This window comes from Ictalurus punctatus, chromosome 13 (genome assembly GCF_001660625.3).
Source record: "Ictalurus punctatus breed USDA103 chromosome 13, Coco_2.0, whole genome shotgun sequence".
Lineage (NCBI taxonomy): Eukaryota > Metazoa > Chordata > Actinopteri > Siluriformes > Ictaluridae > Ictalurus > Ictalurus punctatus.
In genome coordinates this window covers 20,149,560-20,165,888 of record NC_030428.2, presented here as the reverse complement: position 1 = coordinate 20,165,888, position 16,329 = coordinate 20,149,560, and the positions used below count along the sequence as shown (strand labels likewise).

Here is a 16,329-nt window from a genome sequence, read left to right as displayed (position 1 = left end):
AATCACACTGAAAGGAGAATACTGTACTTTATGTGCACTCAGGCAACTGCTCTGTGCTCACATCTCAGATATTTGGATCTTTGAGGAGACATATCCTGGTCTGTTTAATGACGTGTATTATGCCTCCTGCATTATTTAAAGCTTAGCAAGTTGCACACTATCCTATTATAATAAACACATTTCTTCAGTCAGTTAAGTCCTGCTGAGCTAAAATGCACATCCACAGATCCAAAAGCTCCATCTGAGAATTGCATGGCGAGAGAAAGAGATAAGGTGGTATAAAAGGCATCTATACAGTGATAACAAAAAGAAAAGAAATGAAAAGGAACTGTGATCAAACCGAGCTGCACATCCGGAGCTCAGACGTCCTGAACTCAACTCACAGAAAAGAGTCAGCTTCTGACAGAAATATTAAACATATCATCTACCACGCACGTGCAAATACTAAAGATGTGCAATGTGTGTGTTTAACTGCTTTCTTCCTTTGAGAACATTCGTTTCTTTGTGGCTTTTTTACATTCATTTACATTCATTCATTGATGGCATTTGGCAGATGCCCTTATCCAGAGCGACTTAGATTTATCTCATTTATTCAACTGAGCAATTGAGGTTTAAGGGCCTTGCTCAAGGGCCTAACAGTAGTAGCTTGGCAGTGCTGGGAGTTGAACTCCTGACCTTCTGATCAGTAAACCAGAGCCTTTAACCAACCAGCCTTTAATCAACCCGGTTCACAAGAACGGGAACCTTGCCTGATACCACTACACCAGTGGTGCATTTTTTAACATAAAGCTTAATATAGCACATGGTTTTCAGGTCTCATAAAAAACCCCAAATACCTTCCTGAATAAAGGCTCTGCAGTGAGAAAAACTAATTATGACTAATTTATCCAGCACTAATCCACTCCGTTTGAAATGAAAACGAAGTCTGCAGACAGAAAAGAGAAAATTATATAGGTAATGTTTCACATGAGAGTTTTCTTAAATAACACTGTTTCCACCACAGCACTGCTGAATTCTCAAATCTGTCCAGAAGGCTTTGATGAATTAATGTTCTATAACAGCAGCTCTGACAGCAGTGCTGGCTGTAATTCAAATAATAGGTATATATTAATTCACTTGTTTTAATACATTATTGTTTCTATAGCAACAGCTCATTCACATGGATGATTAACAGGACTAATAATAAACAGATTAAAAACGTGTAATTTAGCAAAGTAAACACATGTATAACTGTTGATACGGTGAAGCTATCTATATGAAAACATTTATTTAACATTTGTGGAAGAACACTCCAGTGTCAGTGTGTTGTAAAGGTTTTCAGGTTTCTCCCTAAGTTGACAGCTTTGTTTTCTTATTCAAGGAACTTCAAGGAAGAGTATAAAAGGGAGGAAACAAAGTTTTATAGCTGTTATAGCATAAGTGATAACAGGAATTATCCTGCAATGGGTTGGCACCCCGTCCTGGGTGACTCCCTCCTTGTGCCCCGAGTTCCCGCAGATAGGCTCCAGGCTCGACCTACGATATACACACATGATGTATGCATGTATGTTTTAATTATTACCTCAGTTTTGTGTCTTACAAGCACTTTGGCTGCAGTATTAATATATTATACTGTAAATATTGAAAATTCTCTGATTGCATTGTGTTATGAGGTATTATGCCCACTATCTGATTATTTTACATAATGAAACCCAGAAAACCTTTTGTCCATTAGTCATTATTTCAAATGCTATCTAAGTAAGCTTAAATACCACTGGGGTTTATTAGTTTGAAGAAAAAAAACCCCCCACAAAACCATAACATGAGCAAGTATAGCAATAGAAAGCTATGCTGGAACGATTGTATATGTGTTAGAGAGACGTTCCAGATTTGTTAATGTCTGACCTCCAAGCAGCACTGTAGGGGAGATGATAAAATGCGTACAGTAATTTTGTTCAATGTTGCACAATGTTGCAAGAGACCAATGCATCATGGTGTAAATACAATTTAGATTTTTTTTTTCATTACAAAATTATGTACTAAGTCATAATTAAGACAAATGTGTTTACTCATAGAGGTCAATATGCAAATGTGATTTTGTTTATGATTGATTATCAGTGTGGTACAAGAAATAATAATCCACATAGGCATTTAATACTTGCCATTTCTACCCCTAGTAATATAAATCTCTACACACTTTCCAAGGAGTAAAAACTCCAGCTCTCCATTTCTCTTGATTCTCTGATTGAAATATTCTGTCTGATGAGAATCTCTCTACATTGACATGCACTGACAGAGGACAGTGGAGACAGGACAAGATATTAGTAGTGATTACTAAGGGCTCTTGTATGTAAATGGAAACTATACACATCTGTAATCAGCGTCTGTCTGAGAACACACGGCTCATATGCCAACTCAGCTCTCTATAGCCCTCGTCACTGATTAAACATTTAAAGGACAATTACTGTGTTAGATATTTCCTAAATGAAGAGAGAGAGAGAGAGAGAGAGAGAGAGAGAGAGAGTAAGGGAAAAAAAAAAGAAAACAGAGTGAGAATGGAGAATGTAGACACTGTAGCGTAAAGAGAAGTGGAGTTGTACATTTCCATGGCAACCACATCACATTCTCCTGTGTGGATGGCGGTGTGCCCACCATTTTGTATCAGGATCTGCTTAGATCAGGCTGCGATAAGCTGGCATTACGTCTTAGCCGTGACAGGTCAAACAATATCCGCCATTGTATAACCAACAATTTCACACAACGTGCCTGGGGTGCCTTTGAGCCAAGAGGTAATTTAATACATAAGCCCTGGAATTAGTTTTAACCACAGCAAATTATGATTTCATTGTCATGGAGTCTGAATCACAGTACGTGGCATCACGCATGAGGAGACAAGCCCATCAGCTTGGCCTGGCCTCAGCAGGGCTGTCAATCAGCCTACTCAGCCCTCTAGCACTGATATGTAATTACAGAACGACAATTAGGGTTCACTGTCAACGCCTGAGTGATGCCTCCTTCAACACCCACTGCACCAGAAAGAGAGAGGGGGGAGTTGGGGGGTGAGAGAGAGAGAGACAGTGAGAGAGAGAAAGAACGAGAGAGAGAGAAAGAGAGAGAGAGAGAGGCAGTGCAATGGGGAGAAATATACAGACAAATATAGAGGGCAGATCTCAATGACCAATAAAAGAGAAAAGCTGTTCACATCTCTGAACGATTGCTCCCCCCATTTCTCTTTATGTGACTTTACCTTATATTGTCACTGTCCAATATCCACTCTTCCCACAGCTATTCCATTCAATCCAATAGAGTCCCTCAGCATGGGAGGGCACTGGTCTCAGATAAAGCTAGAGCTGTCCATCTACCCAGCCATCACTCATATAAATTATATATAATATAATACTACTTACTTTCTTCTACACAACAAAATCATCTGTGTAACAAATTAACAGTACTTTATTATTCTCATAAACATACAGTATGTGCCACATGGCATCCCAAAGAATAAGAAGTCTACAGGAACTCTGCTGTTGCTCTTAATATGCCCAAATATGTGGTTACATCAGGGGCGCACGGTGGCTTAGTGGTTAGCAAGTTCGCCTCACACCTCCAGGGTTGGAGTCTACAGGAACTCTGCTGTTGCTGTATATATTGCTGTATGTTGTCCTGTGTATGCAGATTTTACATGTTTTCCCTGTGCTGCGGGGGTTTCATCTGGGTACTTCAGTTTCCTCCCCCAGCCCAAAGACATGCATGCATGTCCAAAGTGTCAGTAGGTGTGTGAATGTGTATGTGATTGTACCTTGTGATGGATTGGCATCCTGTCCAGGGTGTACCTTGCCATGTGCCATGTGCCCCATGCTCCATGGGATAGACTCCAGGTTCCCCATGATCCAGTAGGATAAGCGGTATAGAAAATGGATGGATGGATGGATGGATGTTGTTACATTCATTTATTATCAATTATACAGGCTGTCCCAAAAGTCTCCATACATAGGGGAAATGAACACTTTTTAGCAGAATGTCTTCTTCTTCATACCTAGTTTATATACACACATACATATACATTATATATATATATATATATATTTCTGATAGCCTTTTGACAAAAGAAGAACGTATTGAAATCATTCTCATGGATGGATCGGGTAGCTGTCACAAGGTTGTGATGGGCTTTAACAGGAAACATGGCAAGCACATCACACTCAACACTGCTGCCAAACTTATTAACAAATTCAACAATAGTATAAGCTTTGTGGACCGACCGAGAATTGGATGTCCATAAACATCCACTGATGAAGGCACAAGCGAAGTGGTGCTGGGATATATAGTCCCCTAAGTATGGAGACTTTTGGGACACCCTGTATAACATGTTAGTAGATTACAGATGCTTTTTTGATTTATTGATTCATTTATCTTCAGTAACAACTTTATGCTGGTCAGGGTCACTGTGAATCCCGAGCCTATCCTGGTAACACAGGGCAAGAAAATCCATCCATCGTAGGTCACCATATACAGTACATACACACACCGTATACAATACATACTCATTCAAATCTAGGGGAAATTCAGCATACCCAATCCACATAGCTGCATGTTTTTGGATACTGGGAGGAAACTTAAAAAACCTGGAGGAAATCCATGTGATCACGTGAAGGAACATGTGAAACTGCACAAAGACAGTAACCCAAACCCAAGATCAGGCTCAAACTGAAGACTCTGGAACTGTGAGGTGGCATCGCTACTCACTGTGCCACCATGCCACCCTGTTTTTTTTTTTGTTTTTTTTTTAAAGCTTCATTCATTTTCATGAATACTTGCCAATACTTCTGATCACCAGCCATGAGTATAGCTATGAGACACAGAATGCTGACTGACCTGTGGTGTCGTGGTCTGCTTGCCCTGTCGGTTGGACGCAGTGGTAGTGGTGATGTCGGTCAGTGAGGGCGAAGCTTCAGAGCGGTTGCCCGAGGCAGAGGCACTAGACTGGGGCGTGATGGACGAGGAGGGCAAGTCACCAACCAGACGGGCGCTGCCCTCCACGCGCACATTGGGTTCGCCCTCGGCAGCCATGTTGAGCACTTTGAGGCCGTTGTAGTAGAGGCCAGACAACTGGCCCTGAAATGGCCGACTGCCCCGTTCACCACCACCGATCTTTATGGTAGTCTGGCTGTTGAAGATGGTGAGCTGCCGACCTGCCAATGGACAACGTTACACAAATACAGGAGTGTTCAACAGCTCGCTCACGCTATGAGTCCAAACAAAAATACACATACACACACTATGTCACGCTCTCACACACATGCACACTGAGGAGTGATGGAAGCTGACAATGAAACACACGACAAAAGTGTCCTTATTCTTCCTGAGGAAGTATGGACGCAATAAATTACTCTAATGCTAACAGCAACACCAGTAATTTATCGACTCTGATTTAATGGGCTGCTGTAGACAATGCAAACAAATGGAGACGATGAAGAAATTGGCTCCCGAGTAATCAATGGAGCTTTGCTAAAAGGACAATCAAATGCTGTTTGGGTGGTAAAATATTCACCCTCTGTTTGTGAAAGTAACAGGCAGAAGCAAGAAAATACAGATGGAAATGATTTGTTTTCACAGTTCGTGAGCAAAACTTCGCTGTTGATGAGATTGCCTTTCAGCAAGGGCAGTGGCAATTTAAATTAATTAGACTGAAATAAGGCGCATGTGGGATGGTTTTAAAACTACATGACACATAAACCATTCATCATGATAATAACTTCATTAAAAAGAAAAACAAAGAAACAAGCAAAGTTCAAAATCAATCACTCTGAACATTTCAATTGATTACATACATTACAGCATGCACTCAGAAGTCTTTTCCTTTCTTATGGGTTTAATTTGCTTGTTAAAGGGACTTCATATCTGATGCCAATAATCATTGAAGCTATTTAAGATGCATTTGCTTTGATTTTTAAACTCTGCACTTTAGCAGTTTCCAAAAGCAATACGTTTAGCATAAAATAAATGTACATAAATGAATTAAACATCATTGTCATGACTATGAATTGAAAATGTAAAAAAAAGTACTTTAACTGCTGATTTATATTTTTACATTTGTAAACATTATTTAAGTATTTTAATGATATATATAGATATAATTTTAATGATTGAACTAACTTTATTATCAGTATATTACCAGTCCCTTTAACCTGTAATTGCCAGGTAAAACTGATTACATATGCAGTATATAAACACACATTATTCTACTGTACAATGCAAATATTACAGACTACATTGGTTTAAAGTTTTAAAATTTGTTATACAGGGGATTTATGTTTTAGATGGTTTATTATTTGTGCAGTATATCACTTGCTTATGATGAAATTATCTTTTATTTAAAGTTTTAATCAATGTTTTTACCTTTGTCGAGTAGCCATTCGTCAACTACTCGACCGAGCCGATATGGGATTCGCTGTCTAGCAATCGCCAGGCGTTCGTTATCAATGTTGCCTTTAAAGTTTAAAGAGACATTTCATTGTTAAAATCTGAAAGGTGAAAGATTAAAACCGTGAACAAACTGCCTCAACTAATCTAATTTTTTGGTTTGAAAATTTGGTACATCAAGATTACATACATAACACTGATAAAGCTTTTCAATCAGTCAATTAACTTTTATTATTTAAGCCAACAAATTATCCCTATATTATGATAAATACTGCAATATACGTTAAATATTCACCTACTCTCTTAAGGTTATGAGAAAACAAGCAAAAGCAAATATTTAAATACAATGTCACTCATTTACAAAATACATTTACAAAATGATAATCCTTTTAAATCTTTTTTTTTTTTCTTTTCTCTTTTTTAAGCAGATTTTTCATCTAGTTATACACTGCTCATTTTAACCTAGACATTGTAATTGCAGTACATTCAAACTTTTGGAAAGCCAATTAGTTTTTAGTAACACAACTGCTATCTAAAATAAAATATTTTCATTCATTTACATTACACTAAAATCTCACTCTAATTAAAAACAACACATTTAGACAGCAAAAAAGACAGCAATAAAATATCAGCAAAAACACTCCAGAATATAAGCAGCAGGGAAATAATCATAGTTAAAACAATGAAAATGTTATCAGTCAGTTTTCAGCAGAACATATTTGTGAATTGGAGAATTGGCGTTGACAAAAGCTTTGTCCTCAGAGATTCATAACAGGAATACATCTCTCTTTTTCTCATCCCAAATCCTGTAACAATAACAGACAACGCTGTGTTGTCACCTGGGAATGAGCTGCTCACATGTGGGTATCTGTATGCCACACCAGGTTGCAAGATTGACAGGTTTTGCTTTTATACACATAACAATGTTTCAGCTACTTATTGCTCTCTGGAATTCAGCTCAGTCGAAAACATTTACTCCACTTCCATTACAGCCTGCATGTAATTGCTACTCCTATATTCCGTCTCGTAAAAGGGAACCTGTCGAGTTGTGATTCCTAGAAAAGTATAATTACAATGTACAATTTTTACCCTTGAGTCATTAACTTGTTATTTGCCAATCAACTGAAAGCCTTTCTGTGTGTTTCTCCTACTTCATTAACGTATAATTACACAATATGGAAAACATTTCCGATTCGACTCAATATCCAGAAAGGCGAGTGATGGAGGTGTACAGGTGTCGGGAAGATAAAATGCATCCTGCTCTCCCAATTTCCTGCACACTTTTGGTTTGAAATCTCCCTCATGGTTCTGAATAGGAATCGTGGTAGTGCTCAGTATATTGTGGCCAGGCAATAGCTGAGCCTTACAATGTCCTCTTTATCATTTCATGCAACGTTCAGAATTTGATGTGCGGCTCAAAAAGCATGACTTGCTTCTCAGACACGGAAGAAGATTGTGAATACGGCACGAGACGGCATCTGTGATGGGATTTAATTCTGGAGGCAAGTGAGATATAAAAGAAGGTTCTGGTAAACACATGCTCCTGTATTAGGAGTATTTCCTCTTTTCTTCCTCTCGGTTACTGAATGAGTGCATATGTGCGTTTTTATCTTGTAGTAATCACCAGATTAATAGCTTAATAATAGAAAAACAAAAGATAAAGTAAAAATAGAAAACATAAAAAGATACTGGGATCAAAGAGTATTAAGGGAAACGTTGGATTATTGATTGAGAGTTCTACATGTCAGCAGCAACCAAAAACATATTTCAAACAATGTTCATTGCAGTAATCTTAATAATTATGTAATAAGCGGTTTTAAAAAAAAAGAAAGAAAGAAAAAAAGCCACTGTGGCACTGTAGTATGAGATATGTAGCCATCAGTCTAGTTGAGTATGGCATGAATGCGGAGTAGGTAGCAGGGGTATAAAATCCAGGTATTATCCATATGCTATGGATGTATGTCCTATGAGAATATTCAGTAACATTTTATTTAAGAGTACGGTTCATATGACTACAATACACTTACATAAGCCTTTTGTGATAACATTTATAAGAGCATATGTTGTCAGTTTGAAGTCATGTTATGTCAGGTAACAAATATTGTGTTATGACACTTACTAGGCTTACATTAGAATAATATTATGTGTACTTCTGGTATTATTAAAGAACTTTTTTTGTGTCACATATTTCGGTAAACATCAAAACCAAACAAGGAACATATACATAATTCTGTTATTAAATTGTCACTGAATATTGCTTAAGGGACATAAAAAATATACAAACCCACCCACGTCATTACAGTGTCAAGCCATTGCCATAGTTTTCCATCGTATTCTACATAACTCTGTTACATCATCTACAAATCAGTCATGACATTCTAAATAGGTTAAACCCGAAAGTGCCCTAACACGACCTAATATCAACAAAAATCTGTATGACTCAGGGGTTATGTCACCTTGACATCAAAATCTTTTGAGATCAGCCTTTCTAAAAGATTATGCTGATTTACAGTATATCAGTAGAAAGAGAATACATTGGAGTAATGGAAAAGGCATAAAATGGCAGAGTAGTCTAGTGACCAAGCAAGTAGAGCTCAGCTTATAGAGGAGCATGTTACATAAATCTGAACAAAGCAGGAAGCCTTGGTCCCAAAGAAAGGGAATGTGTGGCCAGCTGCAGGGGGTGATAGTGAATACCTGACCACTGGCCCCTGACCATATCCCAGGATTAAAGGGGTGAAACATCAGTGAGGGCTGGCTCCTGGCTGCTGACCCTGTAGCTGGCCTTAAGGCCCTGGCAGAGCTACAACAAGCAGAAGCATGTTTTACATCTACAGTACTGTGCAAAAGTCTTAGGCACATGCAAAGAACTGCTGAAGAGTAACGATGCCTTCAGAAATAATGAAATTAAATGTTTCAGAATAATAAAAAAAATACTATAAAGAGCAGTAAACAGTAATAAATGAAGCTAAGTCTATGTTTGGTGTGATGACGCTTTTCTTAAAAAAAAAAAAAAGAGAAGGTTTTATAAGGAAATTAGCTGGTAAGTTTTATAAGGAAATTAGCTGGTAAGTTTTATAAGGAAATTAGCTGGTAAGTTTTACTGAGCATCTTGCAGACTTCTTTGACTTCTGGAGAATTCTGACTGAATTTTTTGCAGCAAAGCCCAGCAGCCTTCATTATGCATTTTTATTTTTTTATTTTTTGGTCTGAAAAGTGGTCTCTTTTCTGCTGGAGCGGTACGTATCAATGCTATTTTCTTTACTGACATACAAACAAACTTTGTGCTGTAAAACCAATGCTTGGAAATATAAAATGTTTTTGTACTGACTCGATAAAGTCAGAAAATAAAAATCTATAACAAAGTTTGTACTAAAAATCCCCACTGTGCCTAAGACTATTGCACAGTACTGTACCTGTGCAGACAAGCGTCATGAAAGGCTTATGCAGGTATCATGTAGTCCTATGAACACTGCCCTTAAGTGTAGTGTTAGTGAATAGTCTCAAAAAGACACCTTGTATAACTAATACTTCAACCTGCATGTTTGTTTGATTCATTATTGAGTGATTGAAGGTACGTAAAGAGTAAATAAAGCATCTGCATACTGTAAACCACCTCATATACACTGCTATCCACAGCGGACTAACCTAATCATTTCTCTCTCTTGCTTTAAATTCATGATAAGTGTGCAGCATGTCAGAATAAATGAGAGAACACGAATGCTGTTTTAGAAAAAAAAAAGAAAGAAAAAGAAAAGAAGTCCTAATAGCTGATTGAGGCGAAACACATTGTCATTATCATTCTTGTAGTTAATTCAAATTTGGGTTGGTTTATCAGCCCTTTCCTGCAACACAGCGTCAATCAAGCTCTGATTAAATGGAATCATCATGGGCTTTTTTTGGGTTAGAGAAAAGTTTTGCTCCTGCCGTCTCCGACACCGTGTTAATTAGCATACAGACACTGATTCGTGGGGCTCATTTTTCGTTCTCTAAATTCGCCAAAATATCAGATCTGAACAGATCCTCATGAACACGATCTCTGATTGTCTTCTTGACTGACTGACTGACTGACTGACTGACAGATGTTTGGGGAATTTGTTTAGATTATGTAGATTTAACAATAAAGGTTAATAACAGAAATAAATCCTCCCTCCCTCTTTCAGCTGTTCTTCCTTCTTTCCTGTCCTCCTTGTTCATTGTACCTTATGTACATTATTCTGTGCATGCGACTGACAAGCACAGTGCTTCACAATAGCGACCCTGTGCCGCTGCATGCTGGATGATGTAAACGTGAGAAAGCCTGATGCATTGAGTTAGCCTGCCTGAACTGCTTGAAATACAAAATGTCTGACCATGGATTAGAATAATCCTGTTAGGTTCCTTTCATATGGATGCCGAATCTGATCGAGGATTTGGACAGAAACCCACATCTAAGGCCGTAATGATTGTGACTCATCTTTACCTTAGGGTATGGTGATAAACTTTAATGATAAACTTAAGTTAAGATGCAGGATTAATGATGTTGCGAATCACATTTTCTAATGTGCTTGGAAGTGACGTGAAAAATAAGACTGGAGGAATGTAAAAGACAGGTTTGCCGTCACACTGATTCAGTGCAAACGAAATCTGATTTTGTCAGTTCTCGCCCCTCTCGCTGTACTCGCCCAAGACAAGCGTAATTGAGGACGTGCTTGAAGTCTGCATTCAAAGTCATCTGCATAATGGAAGTGATATCTATGAAAAAAGCTTGACATTAATCGAAAACAAAACAGTTTCCTTTTCATTGTGATTGACAAACGAGAGCAATAGGATTATTCCTCATCTCTGATCGGTAGTTAAGCTTTTGTCAGGGCTTTTTCAGTCAGCTGTGAGGCTACTGAATTGGATAACCTGTTCTTTGACATTTTCAGCCTTATAACCCCCTCCCCCCCTCCTGTCCCTCCAGCCATCATCACTGCTGACATTTAAAAAGGATAGCAAGGTTACCTTTTTAGACCTGAGAGAAAGAACAACCACAGACAAAGAAGAATTTTGTCCTTAACCCTGCAATTGAAAGTCTGGTCCAAAGCTCCGACAGCCTTTATTATTGATATTGTGAATGTTTATGTGAAGGTGTGTGCGTGTGTGAGTGTGTGCATGTGTGTGGCAGAGAAAGAGAGAGAGAGAGAGAGAGAGTTTGTGTGTGTAAGAGAATGTAGGAGGGGCTTACCTGTTGGGAATCGCTCAATGACTGGCAGATCGTCCACCTGCAAAGTGGCATTACCGCCACTCCTTGTAAAGCGAACTATGTGGTACTTTCCATCATTTACAAACTTTGAAGTCTCTTCAATATTTATGTCATCTGTGCCCACATTGAACACCACTCTGATATTGCCTTTGTCCTGTACAAAAGAAAAGAGAGAGAGAAAAAAAAACAGTAAAAATGTAAAAAAAAATCTAAAAGAAAAAAAAAAAATCCACCTCACAATATTATACAGCATTTGGTCTATTCTCCAGGAGATATAATTAGTTTGCTGTTCAGTGGCTTATTTTAGCAGATAAATGCAACAAAAATGATCACGAATGAACCAGTTTTCTGTGTAATTATTAGTTAAAAAATAGTGATTATTTTTCCTTCTTAAAACCAACAGTGATGTGCAGCTATGCTTTATATTAACAAACAAACAAACAAACAAACAAACAAACAAACAAACAGACAGACAAAATGGACAAAAAAAAAACCCCTTTAACTAAACTCATTCATTGAACACAATAACAAATCCATATTTTATTGGTCCATGCGTATTTTATCTGGAAGCACAATGCATCAAAAAGATTTACTGACACTATAATGGACTCTCAAATAGCAGCATTTATATTTCATAAGTTAATCTCTTCGGTTTCTATTTTAATTAGGCTATTATACGAAGGAAATGCATGACAGTGGAGAAATTAAGATGTATTTTTCTTGTATTATTATTCCTTGGTGGCATATTGTATTCATAAGATAAGAATGCTTCATAAATTGATACACTGCATCTGTAAAAACCATGCTTAATTCTGAAACGCCTGTCTCACCAGAGTTAATGAGATGGCCAGATGTTAATGAGAAGGTCAAATGAGGATGCTGAAGGATACTTCTTGATTTTCTGCTCGGTTTAGCTTGCCATTTTTAAATTTAAGGTTGCACTCAAACACATGAAAGATAGAAGCATTGATGTGTGAGAGGACCATCACTTAGAGGGTTATTCATTTTGCTCGTGTCGGGGTGCAATTCATAGTAATAAACATGGAGCACGATGCTAATAAACAACACAAAGACACTAACTTTTAGCCAAGATAGAATAATAATGTTGTGTAAAAGATACAAATATATATATAAATATATATATAAATATAAATATATATATAAATATATATATAAATATAAATATAAATATATATATATATATATATATATATATATATATATATATATATATATATATATATATACACACACACACACACACACACACACACACACACACACACACACATTCAATAGGACCCTCCCTTTAAAATCCATACAACAGTGGCCTGGTTACACAGATTAATCCGAGAGTCACTGGTATGGAACATAGTTTGCACTTTTTTTCTGCTGGCATTTTAATGTTGATTCTTGTCAGTGACTATTAATGTGCATCAGGCAATGTGATACACATCTACACCACTAGATGGCCTCAAATATTAGTTACTGTTTGGTCAAACAGTGTTACAGCAAAGTAGGATTATTTCACTTTCATCAGGTCCATGGAAACAAGTAAAAAAAAAAAAAAAAAACTGCAAAAACAAGCAGGCATAGTATCTAATTAATTCACCAAACATGTAATGTAATGGCATGCTGTCATCACAGCTTAATGGAGATGCAAACATGCACGGCAGTGTTCATGTATACAAAGCTGCCCTCTTCCCATAATTGCTCTATTTGCATGCGCTTTGCTTGCTGTTTGTTTTGGTAAGCAAAGTGTCAGAAAGCATTTTTTATCTGACCCCACTGAGACCCCTTCACATACACAGTTTTGCTGTTGTTGAAACTGTCACTACAGCTAGTATTCAATAAATAGGGCTTGCTCCAGTTGTACAGTAGGAGAGAGAATGAGACAGATGTTATTCAGAAACAAACAAGAACACATGCTACTAAATATTATCCACAGTTATCTGAAATCTGTGTCAGGTGTAAATAATCAGATGAAATTTTAATAAGGCAATGAGAAGAAATCCATTCGTGAACATGACTCATTCACACCTTTCTAACAGGGCAAAACCTGACACCAGAGTTCATTCATTACCTTCCCCTAGAGAGACATGGCTCTTCTTACTGTCTTGGGCTCTCGGTCTGAGGAGATCCACTCATCCTTCTTGCCACTACTTGGACAGAAACGGTATGTTCTGCTTGCACATCGCAGTCCATAATGAGGCCACACTGTGTGTTAGGCGTACCTTTCCCTTATGGCCAGTGTCAATAAGACGATGCCTGTACTTCACCCTCATCACCTTGCCGTCTCTCTCTAATAACATTCCTTGCTGGCCAATTTTCTCTCAGTCTGTCCATTTTTCCCCTGTGAAGTGATGTGGGAGAAAAAGGTTGTGCTCTGATGAGCCGTGCCTTGCAATGCTCCGCACTAAATGGGAGACTGACCTCCCTTTCACCATCCACTCTGAACAAGATGATGACCTCAACCCAGCGGCCATGCAATAAAGGCTCCTCGACCTTGTTCTGACGGGAAGGGAGACGCTTATAAAAAAAAAAAAAGAAGAAAAATTGAAAAGATAAAAGAAAAACTTTATATTATACTTGAGTGAATTTGACAGCGATGATGGAAAAGAAATGACCATGTGAGCAGCTAGTTCAAACACATTACAATGCAACTCCACTGTTTCTGTACTCTGTACTCAGGGAATAAGCAAATAAGAGCAATGAGCTGCAACAGAGTGTGGACAGGGGCAATGATTTTTACCCCCTTTGACTTCAAAGTGGGTTTAATCACAGGAAGCATGCAGGAGGCCATAGTTTAAGAGATACATGTACCACTGTGGTAATGTCTCTGTCCTACATTCTGTCCCATGTGTAACAGTGTCCTAGATTAGACACACTCCACTTAAAACGCTCCAACATTAATGCCTTCGAGGCAAAAGACGCAAAAGAGGATAGCGTAAATGAGCCATGACACCAAAGCCCAAATTACTATGAAACAATACATGATTCGGGTTGTACGTTTTACTATGTGGTGTTCTGTAAATGAAGCATAACGTAAATAATACAATTATTATATTGAAATAAGTCCACTGATCTGTATCTATATTGAATATAGTCCACTGATGGTCTCTTTTTTCACCTGTAAGTCCCTGGTGCTGATTCAGAAAGTGTTTCATTTGATTTTTTCCCCCAACAAAGGAGACTCAAAATCAGTTCTCAATGAGTAAACTAGTTCAGCATCAAAATCACATTACCTCCGTTTTTTTTTCATGACCACTATTTAAAAAATTCAAACTATTCAAGTGGTTTTGAAAATTGAGAAATGAAAGAATACGCAAGCAGAACCAGTGCTAACTGCAGTGACTAAATACGATCATTTCAATGCTAACAAAACCTGCTTTGATACTTATAGCTACAGCCTTAACGTAAATACTTTAAAAAAAAAAATAAACCCCTGAAAATATTCACATTATTTTCTATTCCACTGTCTTGAAATGTCTTATTTATATAAAAAAACATTATTTTTGACCGCAAACAATCTGATCAAATAAGCTTATTTTATATTACACCCTGTGCTCTATGTAGGCGCTGAAGGATTTCTTGGGAAAATATGATCTCAAAGCTAAAATTACCACCCATAATGTTATTGTTTTCAGACTGTCTACAGAAACTCCCATATCTGATTCTGTAATTATTCATCTCTCAAACCGGTGCAATCGTGGTCTGTTTTTAAAAAGGGTTTTTATTGTTGCCTGAATAAACACTTCCTTCAGGTCCAGCACTGACACCGTGTCGGTGAAACTAGGAGCTCATCTAAACACAGCTTAAATCCCTCAGCCTATTGCACTTTAGTTATATTTAACATCCGCTTACACGTACACGTTTACTGTAAATGACTGAATATCATCTAAATCAGTGTATATTGTGCCTGTGTTGTATATTGCGTATTGTACATTGTGTGAAATGCACTTTCTGTTGTTGACTCCAAGGACCAAGATGAATTCATCGCGCGCACACACACACACACACACACACACACACACACACACACACACATCATGTGTGTGCCATGAATTTTGTTTTGAATGCAGCCTCCAGAGTTTTCTTATTGCTTGTAGGCAATTAGGCAACATCCACAGTGCCACTCTGACTGATGGAGTATTTTAACTCAACATGAATGGCAACAATCTTCTCTTGCCAAAAACAAAATGAGGCAATTGTTCTCAACATGTGAAAGCAGAGATTACAATGAGTCTGAAAGGGTTGAGTGTAAAATGGGTCTGATTACACGATTGCTGCAAAACTGCAGCATCCATTTGGCGTTTGTGTCATTATTCAGTCGAATAATTAAGCTCAAGGCAGAATAATACATCTGTGATATAACTGTTTTGGAATAATTGGTTTTAATCAATAGATACAAAATAATAATTAGTTATTATTATTATTATTATTATTATTATTATTATTATTATATTATTTGCATGCTTGCAGTTTTGCAGCAATCACTGATGTAAGGAGATGTGCACGTGCACGCACACACACACACACACACACACACATCGTATTACACACAAAGATACACTGCTGCCAAGTCCCAAAGGGCTGATATAGTGTTGCTTCAGGAGCCACTAATGATGTGTCTCATTTAGAGAATGGTGCAGGCTGTAGCTTCTGGAATGTGACAGTGTCTGTGTGTGTGTGTGTGTGTG

At 37.7% G+C, this 16,329-nt stretch overlaps 1 protein-coding gene across 13 annotated transcripts in view; it reads right to left on the bottom strand.

Annotated features, from left to right (window-relative positions):
* The window catches only part of nrxn1a (neurexin 1a), a 170,320-nt gene that overhangs the window by 11,174 nt on the left and 142,817 nt on the right, over window positions 1-16,329 (bottom strand). For 9 of the 13 annotated variants that reach the window (XM_017484124.3, XM_053685086.1, XM_053685088.1 and 6 more), the window contains 3 exons: window positions 11,612-11,783; window positions 6,379-6,468; window positions 4,855-5,171 (listed from right to left, as the gene is read on the bottom strand). In XM_017484124.3, the coding sequence (XP_017339613.1) occupies window positions 4,855-5,171; window positions 6,379-6,468; window positions 11,612-11,783 (579 nt within the window). The remainder of the gene's footprint in view (window positions 1-4,854; window positions 5,172-6,378; window positions 6,469-11,611; window positions 11,784-16,329) is intronic. The other 4 variants (XM_053685089.1, XM_053685093.1, XM_053685090.1 and 1 more) reach the window with 1 other exon arrangement.